The 20,681-nt window shown below is 42.7% G+C and overlaps 1 protein-coding gene across 1 annotated transcript; it reads left to right on the top strand.

Moving 5' to 3' along the window:
• Positions 1 to 3,193: 3,193 nt before the first annotated feature.
• ism1 (isthmin 1) lies at positions 3,194 to 15,699 on the top strand. The gene is made up of 6 exons (XM_004077475.5): positions 3,194 to 3,985; positions 10,199 to 10,414; positions 11,090 to 11,345; positions 13,307 to 13,450; positions 13,537 to 13,626; positions 14,591 to 15,699. Exons 1-6 carry the CDS (start codon positions 3,848 to 3,850, stop codon positions 15,106 to 15,108), a joined length of 1,362 nt encoding a protein of 453 aa, XP_004077523.1. The 5' UTR covers positions 3,194 to 3,847; the 3' UTR covers positions 15,109 to 15,699.
• Positions 15,700 to 20,681: the final 4,982 nt, after the last annotated feature.

Here is a 20,681-nt window from a genome sequence, read left to right as displayed (position 1 = left end):
GGGCTGGGGGGGTGGGGGGGGGCAAACACTAACCTGCTCTATGGAAAAAATGAAATTCAATGATATGTGTATATGCCCCCACGACCTGGACCGGGTCGTGGGGGCAGCAGTCTAAGCCTGAAACTGTCCAAAAAGTAGTAATGTTTTTTTTACTGCGAAAATCACAAAAAACTAGATTAAACTGTTTTTTTGTGGCAATACTGAATGTCCATGTATTACAGATATCCATTATTTTAAAGATACTTTTCCTTATATAACAAAATAATTGCAAAATACACCTGAAACTGTCAAAAAAACTCAATTTCGAGTGATAAATGTAATCACCATTTTACAGCGAAAATCACAAACGTGACTAAACAGCTTTTTTTGTGGCAATACTTGATTTCCATCTATTAATACAACTTATATATATTTTTTCATGATATCACACAAAAACTCCACAAATAACGTAAAACTATTCAATTAACTATTCAACTATTCAATTCCAAGTAGTATAATTTTTTACTGATAAAATCTACAAACATTTATGGCAAACTCGTCTTAATGTTTTAACAGAGATTAAATGTGCAGAAACACCATAAAAATGTATAAATGTGAAAAAAAAGTATATTACAAAGTCTAAACAATGTAAAAGCCGGACAAAGCTCCACTAAACTACAATGTCCTAATGACTATTCTGTTCTTTTAAAACCGGAATTTCAAAGCTGAAAACTGAAAAATGTTAACTGCGATTTGCAGTTAGTTCGATATCTAAGATGTCATAAGTTTATATATATATATATATATATATATATATATATATATATATATATATATATATATATATATATATATATATATATATATATATATATATATATATATATATATAAACAGACAAAATGATTTCTCATAAATGTAACTCTGGAGGACCCAGGGAGGAGTGTATATAATTCATTTTGTTCCGAGCTGTTTGTTTTTAGCTCCACATCAGAGGCGTGGCTTTCAAAGTGACCAATAACACATGGAAGTCAGTCAAGGTGGCGAGCACGTGTGCGTTGCCGGGCTTCCTTCCATTTACTTGTAACTGCCGTCAGCTTCATCAGAAGTGGCAAATGGGCTGCGATGGCATTCAGAACATCTGTGCAGCTGGACTACTGGTGGCAGCTCTCCCAGGACCTGCCTGCCTGCACCAGCCTCTTTTGAACTGCAGATCTGAACGCGCTGCACTTATTGGAATGGCATGTAGCAGCTATTCTGAAGGGGGGGATCCTCTGCTACGCCTTTGATGTTCACCACTGTGTCCAAAGCAGGCCGACCATTCTCTGTTTTTCATTTAGACAGAGACACTTAGAGTTTGAGGCCAAGCAGACAAAGCACAGAGGTGCACTATTTGGACAGCCGAAGACTTTGAAAAAAAATAAAAATAGAGAGAACTCTGCAGGGAGGGAATGGGAGATTTCATAACGTGCAGAACACCCAGACATTTTTTTAGCTTTATGCAATTATATGTCCTTTATGTTCATTTAATGTTTCATAATGTATTTGTTCACAACCCTCGTGGGTATTTCAGTTTAGTTGTATTTTCCTTGAATATCTGTTTTATTACTCTTTTTTTAAGGTAGACGATTTTAAGATGAAAAGTAATTCTGGCTCATTGCTTTTAACAATCCCTTAGAAATAAAATCATAAAATAAAACAACTTATTTTGTTTCCAAAAACTCTGGATATAATGGCAGGTGAATTAGTTGATAAAAGTCATAACTATTATGTTATTATTATTATTATGAAGGCAAATTAGAGACAAAGGCTTTGAAGATAATCTTGTGATTTTAAATAGAATCTTGCATAAATATCTGGTTTGGATTAAACTTCTTTGTTATGAATTGATATTGACCCCTTCGTGCTGCATAAATACTCTGCAGAAACGTAAAATCCTAACAACAGTTTCAAGTTTAATCATTTTATTACACTTGATATCAAACAAAACTAGCTAGATGGAATGACTTGTTTTAAGACAAAACATTTTGAATATCGTTTAATCTAGAAAACTTCTTATTTTAAGTCATATCCCTAACGAAGCTCTTTTTTTTTACTCATAATTTACTTATAATTTTTTGACAACTCTATCTTTAATTCTACATTACTTGTCTTATTTTAATTGGTGTGAAAATATTGTAGCGCTTAAACAGGGTTTAATTGAGGATAAAGCATTAGCATGTATGTGAATGTACCTACTTTAAAGATATAAAACTTTGTTTAAATAAATGCTTGCTTTACAAGATAATATCTCTAATTAGAGTAAAATAAATTATTATGAGTTTGTAAGGTTGGTTTTGAAATTCAAATTTGTCCTAAAAGAGCTACTTGTTTTAAGAAATCTTACAGATACAAGTTCCCTTTTTGTCACTTGTAACAAACAAAAAGGTCTTGTATTTTATATTTTTTATCTTGTTTTGAGAAGGACATTTTTTCTCGTGTGTGTGAAGTTTTAGCCTGAGGTGAAGGGAGCTGTCAATCACACTGACGCATGGCATCAGCTGTTAAGGCAAATGGAAAAGATCAGCTCAAACTAGGTTGGCGTCATCAAAAGGATGCTGACGAGCATCTTTTGGCTCGAACGGGAGTCTCTGCAGTGAGACTCTAAATGACATTGTGGATTTTGACTTAAACCTCCAAATTCAAAAGAAAGTCCATCCTGGATGGAGGCTGTACTGCGTCCATGTGTGTTTCCTCTTCATCTGCCTTGAACACAGTAGCATCTCTGGCATTCCGACCATCTTGTGGGCTTTTCTAAGTGTTCCTCAGAGGTCTTTTGATTCCGCTGAAGCCAGTTTTAGTCAAAATCCAAAAAACCTACATCGTTTTCTTGGACATAGTTTCTGCAGAGTGGTAGGGGTTCACCCAACTTTAAGCCAGTTGCAGCTCAGAGGAGAACAACAAAGATGTATATGGACACCCCCACACACACACACACCACCACCACCCCCACAAAAAATGAACTTTTTGGCATGTTTTCGTCTGCTCCTGATCCACAACGATTTGAATAAAGAAACACTCAGAAATGCAATTGTAAGCTTGGTTTACTTTATATGTGCCTTTCATCGTGATAAAAATGCAACAAGAACACGTTCAAAACACAAAAAACGTCATTAGTGGGTCTTTGAAGGACGAAGAGTTAACCGGGGGCGTGGGCGCGCGCGCACACTGGGGCGTTTGGTATAAATCCACCTCTAGAGCGCACAACAGGACCAGCGTGTGTCTGAGGGAACCTACTTTCATTTGGTTTGACTTCTCTCCTCCAGCAGGCCACGACGAGACGCACACCCTCCCGCGTCCCCTTTTGCAATGGATGAATCCTGTTTGTGACGCAGACGCGCGCCGTTTAGTACAGAAAATCCGGTTTTTGTAAACCCCCTGAAGACAGTCTCGCAGAATGTAGCCAGAAGAAGAAGAAACGGACCAAGTGGAGCAACCTGTGGCATGAGGAAGAGGAGGCAGCGAAGGCAGCTGGAAGCGCGCTGAGGTCTGAGCGGAGCGGAGACTTGGGGCTGCGCGCTGATCGGGATCGAGTCCTTCAGTCTTGATCTTCAGCTTCTTCAGACTGTATGAAGAAACTCTAACTAAGGAAAATACCTCCCAAAGAGGAGTGGCGGCAGAGACATTTTTATCCGTGTTCTTTCTTTGGCATCTTTTTGGATCCTTTTTCTTTTCGTTTTTTGAAATTCTGATCCCCGAAGTGGCTCCGAAGTGCTGTTGCGGCTCCTCGTCCCCGGCGGATCCGGAGATCGGAGTCTCTGCACCGGCAGGAGGCGGAGTCGGAGCTCCGGCCACGCCGGAACCCCCGAAGAGCGGCCGCGTCAAGAGGATGGTGCGGCTGGCGGCGGAGCTGCTGCTGCTCCTGGGACTCCTGCTGCTGACTCTGCACATCACAGTGCTGCGGAGCAGCCCGCTGCCGCAGGCAAACGCCACCCGGAGCCTGGACCGGGACGCGGCGCCCGCAGAGGTGAGTGTGGAGGGTTCCAGGCCGGCGTGCGCCCCGGGGTCTGAGGGGACGGGCGCTAGACCATGATCCAGGGTCAGAGATCAGCTCCCCGCCGCTGGGGCCTCAACGGTACCTGCAGGCAGCCCTCTGTCATCAACCGGGCGCTCACTCGATAACACAGAAGGTCAAAGATGAGTCCTAGAGGGGCTTTGGAGAGTGCAGCACCGACCTGATCTGTTTAGGGTCAAATTCGAACTCCAAATAAATCCATTTGAGATACATTTATGTAAAGAGGTTGCTCCACTTGGATACTGGCGTCAGATAAGCTGCAAGTTCTGATCTGAGATTTGTTGAACCCTAAATCAGCTGAGGGGCCAAATGCAGCCTGCGTTCAAATTTCTACTGGGCTCCTGTCATAAAACTCAATGCAATGTGGCCCCCAGGACTTTCTCAGAACTTTATGTAGACATTTTGGAATATTAAACATTTTAAATGAAGTTAGATTTAATGTTGAAAAGCTTTTTTTCATTTTATTCCTGGTCATTCCAGTCATTTTTGGTTTAAATGTCTTTAGAAACATTTCTGTTCTATGTGAAGAAATATCCCATAGCAAATAAAAGCATTAAATTGTTTGTTTGCATTTAATATTATTATAACAATTGGATGGAATGGTTGGCCCTCCCTGCAAAAAGTTCGCAAAGAAATGTGAAATTAAAAAGGCTTTTTACAGTGAAAATGTGCAGATTTAAAATGTTATTTGATGCTCAACAACACCTGTCATCTGTCAGTGATGTGTTTGTCCACTGAGCTGTTTCCTCAAGAAAACTTTCTGGGATTTCTTGAAATAATTCCAGGACTTGGGTCAGGATCCCCGCCAGCATCAGTCTTATCTCTGAATCGCTTTCCCGTCTGTGTTTTGCTGGACATTCGACCACGCAAAGATGAGGAAACATCCCAGGAATTTCTTGAATATTTGTCACCCGGCCAAATGTTGAATTGGACGAGCAGGATGAAAAGCAGCGGGGGGGTTACTCCTGAGGGATCAAAGAGGAAACTCGAAACATACACCTCTTCTCCCAACTTCAACATCCCTTTTGTCATTTGTCCCATTTTTCCAAGATTCTTCCTGGAGATAAAGCCGGAGGCATGCTTTGAACGCCGTTGCTTTAAAATACGCTCCTCTGCATGTTTGCCTCTCTAACTGTCGGTGATGTCACCTTTCAGCCATGCTTGTTACAGTACACAGTGGTGTCAATTCAAAGAGAAAAAAAACAATACAGGAAGCAGCCTTGTGCACCTGAAGCGCAGAGAGGAAACTCTAGACGCTCTGCAGAGTTTGGGTGAATATCGGGGTTTTCTGGATCTTTGTGGAGGCAAACATTTGTGTTGAGCTTCATGAGGTGTGCAACGATGGAGGGATGTTTCTGTTCTACATGAGTGATTGCTGGCACAACGTGAGCTGCCTTCATTTCCTGCCAGTCTCTCCGGGGGGGGACCGGGGGGGGGACCCCTGAGTTGTTTCCAATTGAAAATGGAGTCATGCCCCTTTAAGCAGCTCCTCACAGAGGGGAAACGAGGGGTGGCGGGAAAAGAAGATACCCTGAGAAGAGAGAGGGGGGGTTGTTGTTTGTGCAAGTGCTCATTCATAACATGTTGTAGGGGGGGGGCTGAAGAGGCCCCAGATAAACTGAGAACCGTTGTGTCACTTTTGATCTCCAAATGAACACATGTTCCTTTGCCGCTGACCCACAAAGACAGCAAGGCGGCCCCACACTGCGCAGTATTCCAGGTTGAGGCGGGTTTTCTCCTGGGTTCTGGGATGGTTCTGTTATTCTGACCCGCAGCCGTCCTGGACCGAAGGACCAGACTGATTTAGCAATTCCACCCAAACGACACCTTTGCCAACAAAAAACGCACAAATCTAGCACCAGGCGAAAAGGAATTCTGGACAAAGTGAACCCCACAAAATGATGACATCACACCAGACTAGTGATAGCCAAGAAACATATCCTAAAGAAGCTCTGAAGTAATTATGGGATGGACGCAGGACCTATGGCTTGGTGTTAATTTTGTGGCAAAGTGTGAAATTTGTGAATGTTCACATTTTTCCACAACGTGACAAAAGAAAACTTTTGTCCGTGTAATCTTTACGAAGTTTCACACCTGCAACAAGATTAAGTCTACAACCGCAAATGAGGTTTTGTTGACCTTTGAACTTCCCCTAAGCAAAAAGAAGTAATTTTACTTTATGAAGTATACTTGAGTATAAGTATAGCAAGTGTACTATAGACATTGTACATGTAGCGTAGAAAGTGTGACTAACTGAATATTTCTTCAGACTAAAGTTTACAATGTAGTAAATACAAAGTAAACTTCATGTATACCTGCCTCACCATTTATATTTCCCAGAAGTCTCTGCGAAAAACTAGTGTGCATCGATGCTCGATTGGCGAATATAGACCACAATGCACTGGATTTGAACAATAGTTGTAAAAAAAATGTGTTTAAATGTATTTTTTTTAGACAAACCATCAAAGTTTTAATCATTAAAACACAGTGGATTCATAAATATTCATCATAAAATGTTTGTATTTATTAGCTTTTTACTTTGTGAAATCGATGACGTCAAATTCGCCAATAAAAAAAAGGCAAAAAATGTAGTGAGCGTGGTGTCTGAATTGCTTTTAAAATCCAGGGCACTACATAGTCCCACACTATGTCGCTTTTTAGTAGTTAGGGAGGGAAATCGGACTTAGCCTAAGTATGCCAGTACCAGTAGTTTACTTAAATAGACTAAGTTTTGCAGATGGTTGGAAGAGGCCGCCATCTTGAATTTAAAAAAAATCACCTTTATCACCTGCAAATATAAACAACTACTAGTAATTTCGATCTATCACCTCATAACTCCTTGAGTATCATTTGGAAGGTACTTGAGAAAAAAATGTTGGTTTTAAAAGTTGTAGATTTGCACGGCGTTAGCACGTCAAGGTCGCACAAATGGCGTTCCGTTATTGCATGCATATTTTACCAGAATATTGTGAAAATCTAACACATGAATCATTGGCTCAAGCTAAATGAAATGGTAAAACTTATGATATGAGCACATTAGGAATTTGGGCGTGGTTAACAAAAACCTCGGTTGCCAAGGAAATTCAAAAGTTTACTTTTGCCGATTCTTTTAAAAATAACATAGACCTGTTTGTCACCCCTGAGCGAACAAAATTTAGAATGGTTGCTATGGAGATAAAACCAACAAAGCCGCCATCTTGAAAAAAAGTGTTGGTTTTTTTTTCATGTCGTGCAGCCTGACCAGGTTGTCAGGGGCAGAGGGGGAGAGTGAGGGGTGTGTAGCAGCTGCTCAGGTAAATAGTGGGTAGTGGGAGGGCGGTGAGGCGCACCTGTGGACCATTTGCTTCTTTCATTGTCCTAATTGTTACTAAACTGCTTGAAATAAAACAGTTTGTTGATGACCTTAAATTTTGACGGCTTCTCCTGCGGTGAGCCAGAGTCAAATTTGAAGTTTACTTTGAAGTTTGTGTTGAAATTCTGCTTGAAACTTAAAATCACTGCGCGTCCTTCTTTGGCCGACTTTTCACAGCACCGAATCAAAGCCTTCTACTTCTTGATTTGCAGATAAAACTCGGCACACAAAAAAAGGGGCTCTGATGGGGATTTGCGTCTGTTCTTTTGGCAGAACAGATTTAGTTTTATCTTCAAAGGTTTGGCCTTTAGCTGCAGAAAACACTTTTTTAAATGAAAATATGCAAATGTCAGGGAGAAATTAAGCATCTTTCTTGTGAAGCGAGGATTACGAAACGGCTCTTATTCACCTGTGAAGCCTTTAGTTTTGTAATCATTGATGATTACGCAATCTAGAAAAAAAACTATTATATAAGAAACTGAATTACACTGATTTCCACATGCTTTTTTATGTTTCTACTTTCTCCCAAATAAGACATTCTAATTTCGTATTTGTTGTTGGACTTTGAGGAAGAGACAAAAAAAAAGCAAAAACAGCAATAAAAGGGAAACCCTGGAAAAAAAATCAGCAGTTTTCCGTTTTAGTTGTTTTGTTTGCTGTCAGGAGCTGGAAAAATGTCATGAGATGCATCAAAACTGCAGCGTAAACATCAGACTAGTTCAATCTGTAGGAAGGTTAAAGACTTGCTGGGATTTCTGGGATGTCTGCTCAGATGTGAGTAAAAAAACCTTTGACTTTAAAGCTTTAAGTGTGCAGAAGACACATTTTTGCCTAAAAAATAGTAACATTTGGAGACTGCATGTGGCTGGACTTTTTAAGGTTATTACTCTCACTTAGTTAACTAATTTACAAAAAGATGTTTGCATCATTTTTATTGTTTTATTATCAGTGAGACTTAGGTGGAAAGTGTTCATGGGAAAGCCTAATGCTAGATTCTCACTCTGAAGGGGACGTTGTCTTGAAATTTCAAGGGGAAAAAAGCAAAATTATGAATAATTTCTTATGTTTCCATTGTGTTTATGCAGATCTATGTAATATCAGTGGAGAAGGGTCAGTCATCGTCAGTGGTATGGGGTTCTCTTCTCTCATATCATTTTTTGGTTTCATCGGAATACTTGCCTGACAAACTGTTCCCCGGATTGAGTTCAGTGGTCTCTCCAGAGTAAAGATTCATTTAAAGATAAGGATAAAATACCATATTTTATGGTGACAAAATACAGTACATGATAAGATGTCATTTATTACACAGGAGGGAGGAGCTAAAACCTGTTGCAAAAGCTCACTTCCACCTAGTTTCCACCTATTCTGGATTTTTCTTCTCAAAACTTAAATGGGAATCCTAACGAAAAAGGCAATAACAGTACATTTGCGTTGTGATTTACAGGGAGCGGCACATAACTACATTTTTCTGAGTCAAATCATCAAACCATCAGTCAAATTATCGATCTCAATCCAGGTTTCCATGTCGGTTTTCAATTTACGCTTTAAGTTTTATGGGTGTGGGGGTCAGGAGTGTTGTGAGGGCGCGTTGTGTGTCTTATCATTTTTTTTATTGTTTTAAACCAGTAAAGCACGTTGTGTTACGGCTGTACGAAGAGTTTTTTTATAAATAAAGTTTAAATTTTAAACAACAAGCAAAATGCATCCCTGATTTTATGGATTTCTTTATCATTTTTTTCTCTGTTAATCATGTTTTCTCTGGAAAATAAGACATTTTAATTATTGACTGAAATCTGTGGTGCAAGAATATCCACACAAACGATGATCATCATCATCATACTTTCCCCCCAATCAGCATAAAAACATCTTTACTTGGTGGTTGTAGAACTCTTTCCTGAAATTATGGCTGCTTTTGTAATTGTTTTAATTATACCGCAGAAGCCCACGTTCCAATAGAAATGTGCTGTCAAAGTTCTTTCCCATGCATCATGTCATCATATCTATCTGCTGGACACAAGCTGCAGGCATTTCTGACCTCCTCCTTCCTGCTGTGCAGCTCCTCTTACAGCATCTGCATCAGCACACGGTGCAGCTCGGCTGGACACGAGCTGCTCCACTGGGGGGGGGGGCTTTTATGCCCACCACAATGTGGCTGAGATGACCGTTTGTCTGTGACTGGCAACCGTACAGCAGCGCCTTCATAACCTCACGCTGGAGAACGGCTACAAAAACACAGAAAAAGGAGGAAAACAAGACGCATGATTGATGTTTCCTTTGAACTTATTTCTGCCACCAGAGATTGCATGATTGCCGACTACTTAAGGCTGTCTGTCCAATTTAGAGGTAATTGTTTTTTTCTGTGCATACCTGATGGAAGGAATATGCCTCAGCTGTCATTTTGGGATGGATTTACAACAGCGCTGGCCCAGGACCAAGTGTTTTTCTGTCCTAAAGAGCAGATATTCTCAGCGTGTTTGCTAAGGCCTCTCTGCATAGCAGGAAAGCCATCAATTCAGCAAAGCTCTTATCTACTAGCAGGCATCCAAACACAATATGTCTGGAGCAGCAACTGTGTATTTTGTATGCTAAGAAACGGAAAAATGCGTATTTCAGCTGTAAAATTGGATCTGAATGCTGGGAAGCAGAAGGATAAAAAAATAAGATCTGACGTTCTGAGCATAAGGATGTTTTAAATGTGGAGTCAAAGCATAAACTCCTTTCCTTTTTATTGTGTATAAAGATGTCTAACCGAAGGCATTTTTGTCTAACGTTTGTAATATGTGATTGTTGTGTCTCTTTTGTGGCCTGTGCAGAAAAACAAAAATGGAAGAAGCCGCTCCTCTTCACATCTGGCTCCTGAAAACCGAGGGTCCGGTCCGGAACACCGAACATCCCATCAACCGGCGTCCCATCCCTGGACACAGGACGGCAGCGTCCGCAGGGACGGCCACGGATCCTTCCTCCTAGACCTGCACAACTTCCCGGACCTCTCCAAAGCGGATATTAACGGGCAAAATCCCAACATCCAGGTGAGCGTGTGCGACTGTGCACCTGCCGCGGCGCTTTGATGCTGCCCGTGGCTTTAGAGGTGGCTGCTCAAGCACACAGGGCAGGAAGAGGCGTCTCCTTACACCCTTTAACACCAGCTCCTTGTCCCTTTCACACTTCCTGAGTCCTATAGATAAGACAGAAACTTTAATTAATCCGGTAGAGTAACCAACAAAGGTGGGCACAGCTTCTAAACTCTCATAAACCCCCCAGTGAGTCACGTTTGAACCGTTTTCCTGCAAGAACATCTTTTCCTTTCTGAGGACATCGCTGCTAAATGTCAGCAGTGTATTATGTGGAGGGAGAGCACAGCTACCAATTGAGCCAGGGCGTGAGGCTGTGGGATACGGGGGGGGGGTCTTTGATCCTGGAATTCATCTGGCTTTCATGGTCTGGAGGAGGCTGAGGAGCCCTTTGAACTTTGTGTTTAGGTGGAGAGAGCCCCGAGAGGCGGGGGGTGATTGTGGAGCAGGGGTGGTGTTCCCCCCTCATCTGGGAGGCACATGTGTTAGGACAGAAGGGGGAGGGCGGTGGTACTGTGTGTAGGGGGGCAACCAAGGGTGCCACCCAATTGATTTTGTCATTCTTTTAAGTGTGGCGTGTGTTTTATTCCTTTTGCAGAATGTGGCGTTTAATTGGGCTTTCTTTTACCGCAGGTGACCATTGAAGTGGTGGACGGACTGGAGGGCCACGAACCAGAGAAAGGCTTCCGAAAGGAAAGCAAACCCAGCTGGGCCTCTCCCAACTGGAGGAACTGGTGGCCTCGCACTTCTTCATCCTCCTCCTCCTCTTCCTCCACTCATCAAACGGGAGTGCGCGATCGCTCCTACGGCGGCAAAACTGCAGATAGCAACTTCCTCAGACCGCCGGCAGACTGGGACAGGAAAGGCAGCAAAACTCAGACAGAATATGGTGAGATCCACGGCAGAGAAGAGGAATGCACATCACTGCAGCACTGCTGACCTCACTGCTCCAGTCTGAGGTGGAATCTGTCATTTACAGATTTAGGCATCGTGATAAGTGGAAGCATCACAGGCACAGCTTTTGGAAGCCCCTGATTGAAGCCTTTAAGCTCTTTTATGAGAGGTATTCTTCGGCATTGCAGGGTTATCGAACTGTTTAAAGTCCCACTTCAATCATCTTTTGATCTGTTTTCAAAGCGTTCCCGGTGGTCTTTTAAATACAACGTTGAAGCCTGTGTTGTTTTCTAGGACGTAGTTTCTGCAGAGGGGCAGGAGTTCAGGAGTTGTGAGAAGTGGTGTGGAAGAAGAAGAAGCCTTTCTTGTCATTGTACATAATACAACGGAGCAACCCCGCCCACGTTCCCCTCATCCATATGTTTACATGCTCTCCTGCTAGCTTACACCCCCAACCTAACATTAGCGGTGCAACAAAAATGGCGAGGAATATCGTAGCCTTCCATCCATCCAGTTCTGATCCAGATTCCGGCGTTCATGGGTCTGTTTGTCTGCAGGTGGATGATCAGAATGGAGCGGAGCAGGAAGCTTTCTGTAATAACTTGCACATTTTTTCTTCTTCAAGCAACATTTTTTCGTCTGCTCTTAATTCACAATGATGTGAATAAAGAAATACACAGTAATGCAACTTTAAGCTTCATTTTCTTTGTCCATGTCCTCCAAAAAACACTATTTTCTTCTTGATGGAGGACATTTATCAGGACAATATAGCTCAAAATTAAATTTCTGAAGATTTTCGTATTCAAATTGTTGTGAATCAGAAGCAGATACAAAGAGATCGTATTTGTGACGTAGAAAATACGCTGGTGCCTCCACTTGCAGACGACTACATCCATGTACGTCTCTGTTTTCCTCGTCTGAGCTGGAATCTGGATCTGTGCGGCTGGATTACTCCAATATTGCTCGCCATTTTTGTTTTAGCAATAATGTGTGTGAGGAGCTGTAAGCTAGCGGGAGAGAGTATAAACAGAGAGCTCTCAGCAAAAGAAAGGAGGGGCAGGCTGGGTTACTCCATGCCAACGGTGAATATTCTAATAAACTACTGTTATGCTTTGTCCTAGAAAACGACACAGGTTTTTGATTTGGAAAAAAAAAACTGCATAATTATAATTAAAAGCAATTGGGAACTTTTTAGAATAGCTCATAAAATGATTGGAGTGGGTCTTTAACCGCCTCACTGCACCTACGTGCAGTCAGTCATGGAGCCAGAAACATGGTCAGGCGTCCACAAAGCGTCACAAATCTCTCCATGAGTAGCCACACTGATCAATTTGTCAGGAAAGAGTATAAACTAGATGTCACACAGTGAAGGCTGTGTTGAAGCTCGCCCAAACCAGAGTGGCCAGGCGGGAATGCATGTGCCGTAGGAGATGTCATTCCCATGGAAGCTTTTAGGAGGGTGATTTTCTATCATTTGTAAAACCTCAAACCAATATGAAATTCTTCCAATTTATCGCCGTGGTTAGGTCTCGTTTTCTCCTCATTTCTCACCACACAAACGGCTTAGGAAACACTTCATCCTCTTTACTGTCACATTTTTCAAACTTAATGATCACAGCTGTTGACTGGCTGTGACAATCGTCCATCAAAGAGCATTACAGTTGTCTCGTTTGTGGTCTAAACACAGGCTATTATCGAAATATCTAAGTTCAGACTTTTGTCCGAGGTGCCAAACACTTCTTCAAATCACTTTTCAAAATCATGACCTGACAGGGAGAGCAGAACAGCTGCTGCTGGCTACTGTGCAATAAATAAGGTTACTTCATGAGGTTACTTCGTTGGTTTCGATTGTTTTGGGTGTAAAATGGGTTCAGGGCATCCGTCTTCACCCATTATCAGTGAGGCATGCTGGAGCTCCCTAAGAATAAGACCCGTTTTTTCTCTCTGTGATCCAAGATTACATGGATGGAGATGGGGACTGGAGCAACTGGTCTGCATGCAGTGTCACTTGTGGAAACGGAAATCAGAAGAGAACCCGTTCCTGTGGTTATGCCTGCACGGCCACAGAGTCCAGGACATGCGACATGCCCAATTGCCCTGGTAATCTATCACCACAACAGACACGGACAAACGAGTTGTTTTTCATCCACTGCTTCACCTTTCAAAATGTCTGTCTTCCTCTAAAGGTATTGAAGATACCTTCAAGACAGCAGCCACTGAAGTGAGTCTGTTAGCTGGAACGAATGAGTTCAACGCCACAGAGCTCTTTGGTGTTGGTAAGAGTTTTCCTCACATACTACCCACTTTTGCCTAATGCTACACACACACGAGGCGAGGGACACTGGTTCCTAAACGTGCTTTTAACATTCACACTGGACTTGGTGTGAAACATCGTAGCGGCGCAAATCTGGTGAATCTTGCTCCAGGCTTTTTCTTTCATAGCTCTATTCCGATATATGGAAGACTTTGTTGTAGAATTCCGACCAGACAATAATTAGTTTTTGGAACTTCAAAGGATTAAAAAAAGGGCACAGAAAAAACTGATTTAAAAACTTGTGTATCAACGTTTTAACTCGATTAATGCAGAAGCCAGAAACGCACATGTACACCCCATTTACATAGACTTTTCATTGGAAGTAGACTTTTCACTTGGTTGTCAGGGTTCATGAAGGGACACAGAGAGGAGCAGCCGTATCTTAAAGGGGAAGGCAGGTGTGTGTTTGCATTTGAGGCTCGTATGGCCAGCCGTCTAAATGGAACATTCAATTGCTGTGCATGTGGTGAGGGTATCAGGAAGTATTCGTATGGATAATGTAAGTTGCATACACTTATGGTCATGCCTCAAGTCCTTGAGTAGCACTCACTGGGTGAGCATGTGACAAGGGCTGAACACAAGGATTTGGGGGTGTTGAAAAAATAAAAAATCTGCACCTCACCTATTTGACCTTTATTTACCCTTATGTGTCATATATAAGTGTTCACTACGACCTGTCTGCAGCGTAGCCATAGAACAAAATCTGCATGAACAAATTCTCTATATGTACTCACTGAGCGGTGTACGATATTGATATTTTGTACAGGCCACCTGCATACAGGTTTGCCCACTTTTATCCCGCAGTCTGTATCCACCCGTAAAGGCAGTTGTGACTGAGGCATTACATCACTTTGTTCCCAATAACCTCATTGTAGGTTTCATCGAGTTTCTTGTCAGGCATCGACTGCATCTTCATTTTCTTCCAGACACCGACAGCTGCGAACGATGGATGAATTGCAAAAGCGATTTCTTGAAGAAGTACATGACCAAAGTGGCAAACGATCTCCCCAGCTGCCCGTGCTCTTACCCAACCGAGGTGGCGTACAGCACAGCAGACGTCCGCGACGCCCCAACGCGCAGAGATTTCCGCTGGAAAGACGCCAGTGGACCAAAGGAGAAGCTGGAAATCTACAAGCCCACAGCCCGTTACTGCATCCGCTCCATGCTGACCCTGGAGTCCACCACGCTGGCGGCTCAGCACTGCTGCTACGACGACAACATGAAGCTCATCACGCGCGGCAAAGGTGCCGGCACGCCCAACCTTATCAGCACGGAGTTCTCAGCCGATCTGCACTACAAGGTGGACATCCTACCCTGGATCATCTGCAAAGGAGACTGGAGCCGCTACAACCAGGCTCGACCGCCCAACAACGGGCAGAGATGTCCAGAAAACCCTCAGGATGAGGACTACTACAAACAGTTTGAAGAAGCAAGGGAGTTCTAGCCTCGTTAGAACGTAAGGACTAAAAAGAAACTGCTTACATCTTCACCTAAACCCAAAGAATGGCTCTTTAGGTCAGATTACACCTGAACTGTGAGGAAAGGCTTTTACTGCTCGACTGAACTGACACCACTCCAACAAACTTCCATGCCAAGCAGTAGTGCCCAACCGAGTGCTGCTTTTTTATTTACACTTTCTTTTTAAAGAAAATGAAATGCTACTATTTCTAACTCAGATTTGGTCAATATAGGGATAAGAGATTTCATATCCTCAAAAGGGAAGAATAGTATTGTAGAGAAGTCAGTTTGCCCGTGTTTGTTTCTGTACATTCTTTATGTTAGTAGAATCTGAGAGGTAATGGAAAATACAGCATCCCTCGGGAAATTGTCAGCAATTAGAGCACAGAACAGGGTTTTCCAGTTTTTCTCGTTTTGTGGGTATGTCTATTTAGCATGCACATTTTTTTTTATTGCATTAATTTACCTGTTATTTAACTGCATCCTTTCTGTCTCTAAGGCAGTTTTTCAATGTAAAAAATCCTGCAATATTTTTGTAAAGTATATTTATTAAATGGTAGCTGTGTCTGGGTCGGGAGACTGTGACTGTGGCTCGTCATTAGCATATGGCGGAATGCTAACTTGAGATTCCTCTCCAGTTTATACTTAGCCAACATTGTGCATGTCCCAAGTTGAAATTAAAAATGGAAAGACAGCGACGGATGTGTGAATTCAGTTGTAGGGACATAACGGTGGGATATCACTCAAGTTACAAAAGTCTTGTCTTTCAGGGGCAGATTTTCCCAGAAAGTGCCTCTAAAATGCATCCTTGATGCATTTTAATTTAGTAATTAATAGGGGTGTAACAATTAATCAACTTAATCAATGAATTCCTACAATCCAACCAAATCGATCTGTCTGAGGCAAGTTGTTAAACGAATCGACCTTAGGCATTATTAAATCAAGTCAAAATGAAATAAATCGACGATAACTGATCTTGGAAAACACGGTTTGGATTGAGGAACGGTAGGTTTATTTTACTCTAAAGTAAAAATGACCAAATGCCATCACAGCACATATGATGGCTGCAAAATATGATTAAACCATTGTTAAGCTACGTCCACACTTGGCATGTGATGCACATATTCTGGAATGCGAATGTCTCCACCTGATACTAGCACATGTATGCATGTGCGAATCTGGTGAATCTGCCTCCAGTCTTTTGCCTTCACAGCTGTATTCCGATTTAATGCCAGACTCGGTGCCACATCACTCCAGCCGGGCACAAACCATAATTATTAATTGTCTCTTCATGATTAGTTTTCAAATAGCTGACTCTTCAGTCCTTTGAAGAGGGCGCTATGTATACGTCACTACGAAATCCATGTCCCCAATCGGTTAAAGTCCAACTGGTTTAACTTTTAGCGAGCATTCAATGGCCGCCCGTTTCCTACGTAGACGGTAAATGGTGTAAAGACCGTAAGCGCTTTACAGTCACTGTACGATTCACATTCACACACTGAATTCAGCGCAGCAGACCTCTTTGGGAATCAAACCTAAAACCTCCTGATCATGGGTTGACCTGTGGAGCCCAAAAACTGGTTTAAAAGCTTGCGTAGTGATGTGTGAATGCTAGAGTTTTGAAAACAGACGCAGACTTTCGTGCATAGATTTTATGTGGCAAGCCAAACGGATCATAAATCCTCAGGAAAACTGACACAAAGTATGGGGTAATTATCTCTGGTTGAAGTTTTGGCTAAAGATGTCCTGGTTCCATTTCAGGTCAGTGAATCCGATCGTTCAAAATGAACCAAAAACCCAATAATGAATCGCATTGACAACTGCAAAATTTGGTATGAATCGAATTGTTAAAATGAATCGTTACACTTCTAACTAGTTGGAGTTTGAGGCTGTTATTAAAACAAATTTCTAGGAAAAAGGGGGTCTCATCTGATCAATTACTCGTCTGCAAATGACTTAAAGCAACCCGCAACCATTCCATGAGTTCTTTTCAGCGTCGCTGTCCGAGCAGGCATGTTGATGGGGGTTGTGATATTTCTTCAGAGGGCGAGGAGAGTAAGGTTCCTTCAATGTGACTCAAATTCTTTGTCTTTGGCAGGCATCCTCACATTCCAGAGTAATGTCTCAGTGTACACACACTCTTTCACACACGCTCACCGCAGCTCGTCCGCGGCCGGGACCTCTGACCATTCCTTTCTCCGCCGAGCGTTGCAGTCATTGTCACACAGAGAAAGCCATTCATGGCGCGCTCATTCCTGCGGCCGCGTGTGCATCACAGTTGGCCGGGCGCAGGGCTTGTCTTTCTAACGCAGCAGGCCTCTACACGCCTTGCAACCCCTGAGGCGCTTTTTTTTTTGCAACTACCTACTTGTTTCACTCTTCATGCAGAATTCCTCTTCAGGCATCGTTCGACCCATTTATCCCAAACGCTGCCTTCTGTCAACACCGCAACCTCTCCTACTTATGAATCACACTTTCTCATAAAATGTTGTTTGCACAGATTCATTCAGACTTAAGCTCTTTTTTTTTTAAGAAACCCCTCTGTTCCTGCGTAACTTAATTTAAAAGATTAAAGGAACCAACATGGATCGCTATCGTGGCAGAGCGTCTACTCAACAGGCCTTGAAGATCAAAGACATGTCTCCATCCTTATTTTGAAACATTAGTGCCAAGCTCAAATTGATGACATACTTCCATTCTCTGCACCCCACCCCCACGCAGGCTTCCACGTGGCTCCAGAGCATCCACTCACTTCTGCACCCTTCCCTCCTGTGCCTCCTCCTCTAAATCACAGACAGGCCTGCAGGTACGTTTCAGGTTGGATGGTGGGAAAGTGGATTTGAAGACCAGTTAATGCAAAGCAAGGCTAGATATGGACATGGGGGGGGGGCTGTCCCTCCAAATGTGATGGTCTGCAAAAGTACACGATTAACTAAAGACATAAAAAATGTATATTAAAAAAACAAACAAAAGATAACAAAATACAAAAAAACGACAGACAGATGGACAAATAGACTGACAGACACAGATAAATAAATGAATGCAGCTTCAACAGGGCACAAAACCAGTGTCCTGCTTGTGCTGGTCCCAAGCCCGGTCACTGCAGAAGGCGGTGTCAGGAAGAGCATTCGACATAAAACTTATAGGAGATGGGCAATTCCAGGCCTCGAGGGGCTGGTGTGTCTGCATGAAGCCCCACTCATGACTGATGACCTTGTTCAGGTGTGTCTGGCCAATTAGAACATGCCATAGAAGGGTATGTTGGAAAGGTATGTTGCACCCCATAGTGACGCGGGCCAAAACCAACATGATGCACTGACTGCATGGCATCAGTGAGCCCCCCCCCACCCATTGTGTTTCTATATCCAGGACTCCACGTCGGTCTGTTTCAAACCATCATATTAGTGGTTTATTGTCAAGAAACCAGAAGGGCTCATGAGGCATCATAGAGGTATGATTTTTGGTGTTTTGTTTCTACTTTGGTCAGAAGGGTAAAAAAAGATCTTTGACAGAATTTGCTGAACAAAACCTTCATAGAAGAGAAAACTGGGACTATGGGTCAGGTACAATCATGTAGGAGGTTTGGTTTGGCAGTGCTCACAAAGATCTGCTGCTCCCTCTACATGCAGCGTTTCAGGTGGTTTGTGGATACTCCCATGGATAAATGAGAGGCACGCTTCTGTGGAAATCACACATCTTTGTTTTGAGGTCTGTTGCAGATGTGGCAGAGCCATTTTTAGGCCCTCACTTTCTTTCACTCGCCGCCTCACGTTGCTGCTTTATGGGTGGTGTAGCACAATGCAGGAAGTGTCTGGGCCACAATACCGCAGGGACAGAACTGCATGGCAAACCTAATTAAAAGGGTTTTTCTTTTTTCCTTTTAATCTGCAAGTACTGACCTGGATAATATGTTACTTACAATGGAGAAAAAAAAAGTATTTCTCAGTAACTATTCTGCAAGCTGACCCAACTAAAAAGCTGAGTTTGGTCTGTAATGTTCATCACAGATACACTTTAAATGTGAGAAACAGAATGTATCAATATACATCGTCTGATTTACTTTATTTGTATAAGAATTCCTCTTGCATCTCAGACCTCTTATTTCTTCTTTAAAAAGCTTTTCTGTTCTCCACCAGTTGCCTGTATTAATGTCACCTGTTTGAACTGGCTATCTGCATATAAAGACATCTGTCCTCACCTTTAACCCTTGTGCTATCTTAGATGACCCCACCCTTACATTGACGTGTTCTCCCTACCATGACAAAGGTGGATAAAGGTGGAAAGATTTCATGTAATCCATGGACACCAGTGAAGATCACAAATCATTGAAGAAAAAAGGTTCAGAGCACTGTCTAGTGGGTCTAGATGACCCAACTCCCAAAGTTAAAGTGCCTAGGATAGCACAAAGGTTAAACAGTCAGACTGAAACCTCTCCACCAGGACCAAAGAGCTGTCAAAAGTCCCCAACAACAAGATTGTAGACCTGAAAAAAGACTGGAATGAACCAATCTACAAAAAGCAAGCAGCAGCAGAGAGGAGATAAACTGTAGGATTACAAGATCACTGACAATCTCCCTCCCCCTAAAAGATCTCACCTGGTGGGGTCCAAATGATCCTGAAAACAGCTACATGGGGGAACGGCTCAATGACCTGAAGAGAGCTGGGACCACAGGCACAGAGGCTGCTCGATGTGGTCAAGGGTTCAAATCCTGCAGAGCTCCAAAGATCCCCCAGCTTAAACAGCGCATGTCCGGGCCCGTCACCCAGACCATCTGGATGATCCAGACAAAGATTGGGAGACGTCTGTGTGGTCAAATGAGACCAAATGGAACTCTTTGGTAAAAACACCGTGTTTGAATGAGGAAGAATGCTGAGTTTCATCCCAAAAAACACTAAACCCACTGCATAGCATGGGGGTAGAAACATCATGTTTTAGTGCTGCTTTTCCACTAAGGGGACAGAATGACTGATCCGTATGAAGGACAGGATGAATGCAGCCATGTATGGTAACATTTTTGACAAAAACCTCCTTCCATCAGTGAAAACATTGAGGATAAAACATGGCTGGATCTTCCAGCAAGGAAATTCATCGCTCTGGGCGACCAAGGAGTTGCTACGTAAGGTTCTGGAGTGTTCTAGCGAGCGTTTGGACCTCAGTCCAACAGAGAATCAGTGGAGGGAGATAAAAGTACAGCAACAGCCCCAAAACATCACAGCTCTGGAGAAGATCCCCATGGAGGAATGGACCAAAATATCAGCCACAGTGTTTGAAAACCTGCTGAAGGCCTACAGGAAACCTTTGACCTCTGTCCTTAAAACCAGGGTCACATTACAACTTTTCAGAATTTTTTAGGCAAACTTTTGGATCTTCTGCTCCATTTTACAACTAAACTATTTAAATATATAAAATTGACATCATCTTTTTATAGGGAACAAGTTACAGAATCGGCAACTGCCACTCAACGCTCTTTACCTACCAGACGAGGGGGAGTGGCCTCCCACCTGTCGTAGGCTCACATCTTTGACATGGCGACACAGGGGAAGAGTGGGTCAGAGGGT

This window comes from Oryzias latipes, chromosome 15, assembly GCF_053564925.1.
Source record: "Oryzias latipes strain Hd-rR chromosome 15, Olatipes_Hd-rR_3.1".
Taxonomy (NCBI): Eukaryota; Metazoa; Chordata; class Actinopteri; order Beloniformes; family Adrianichthyidae; genus Oryzias; species Oryzias latipes.
This window is presented reverse-complemented; position numbering and strand designations above follow the sequence as displayed.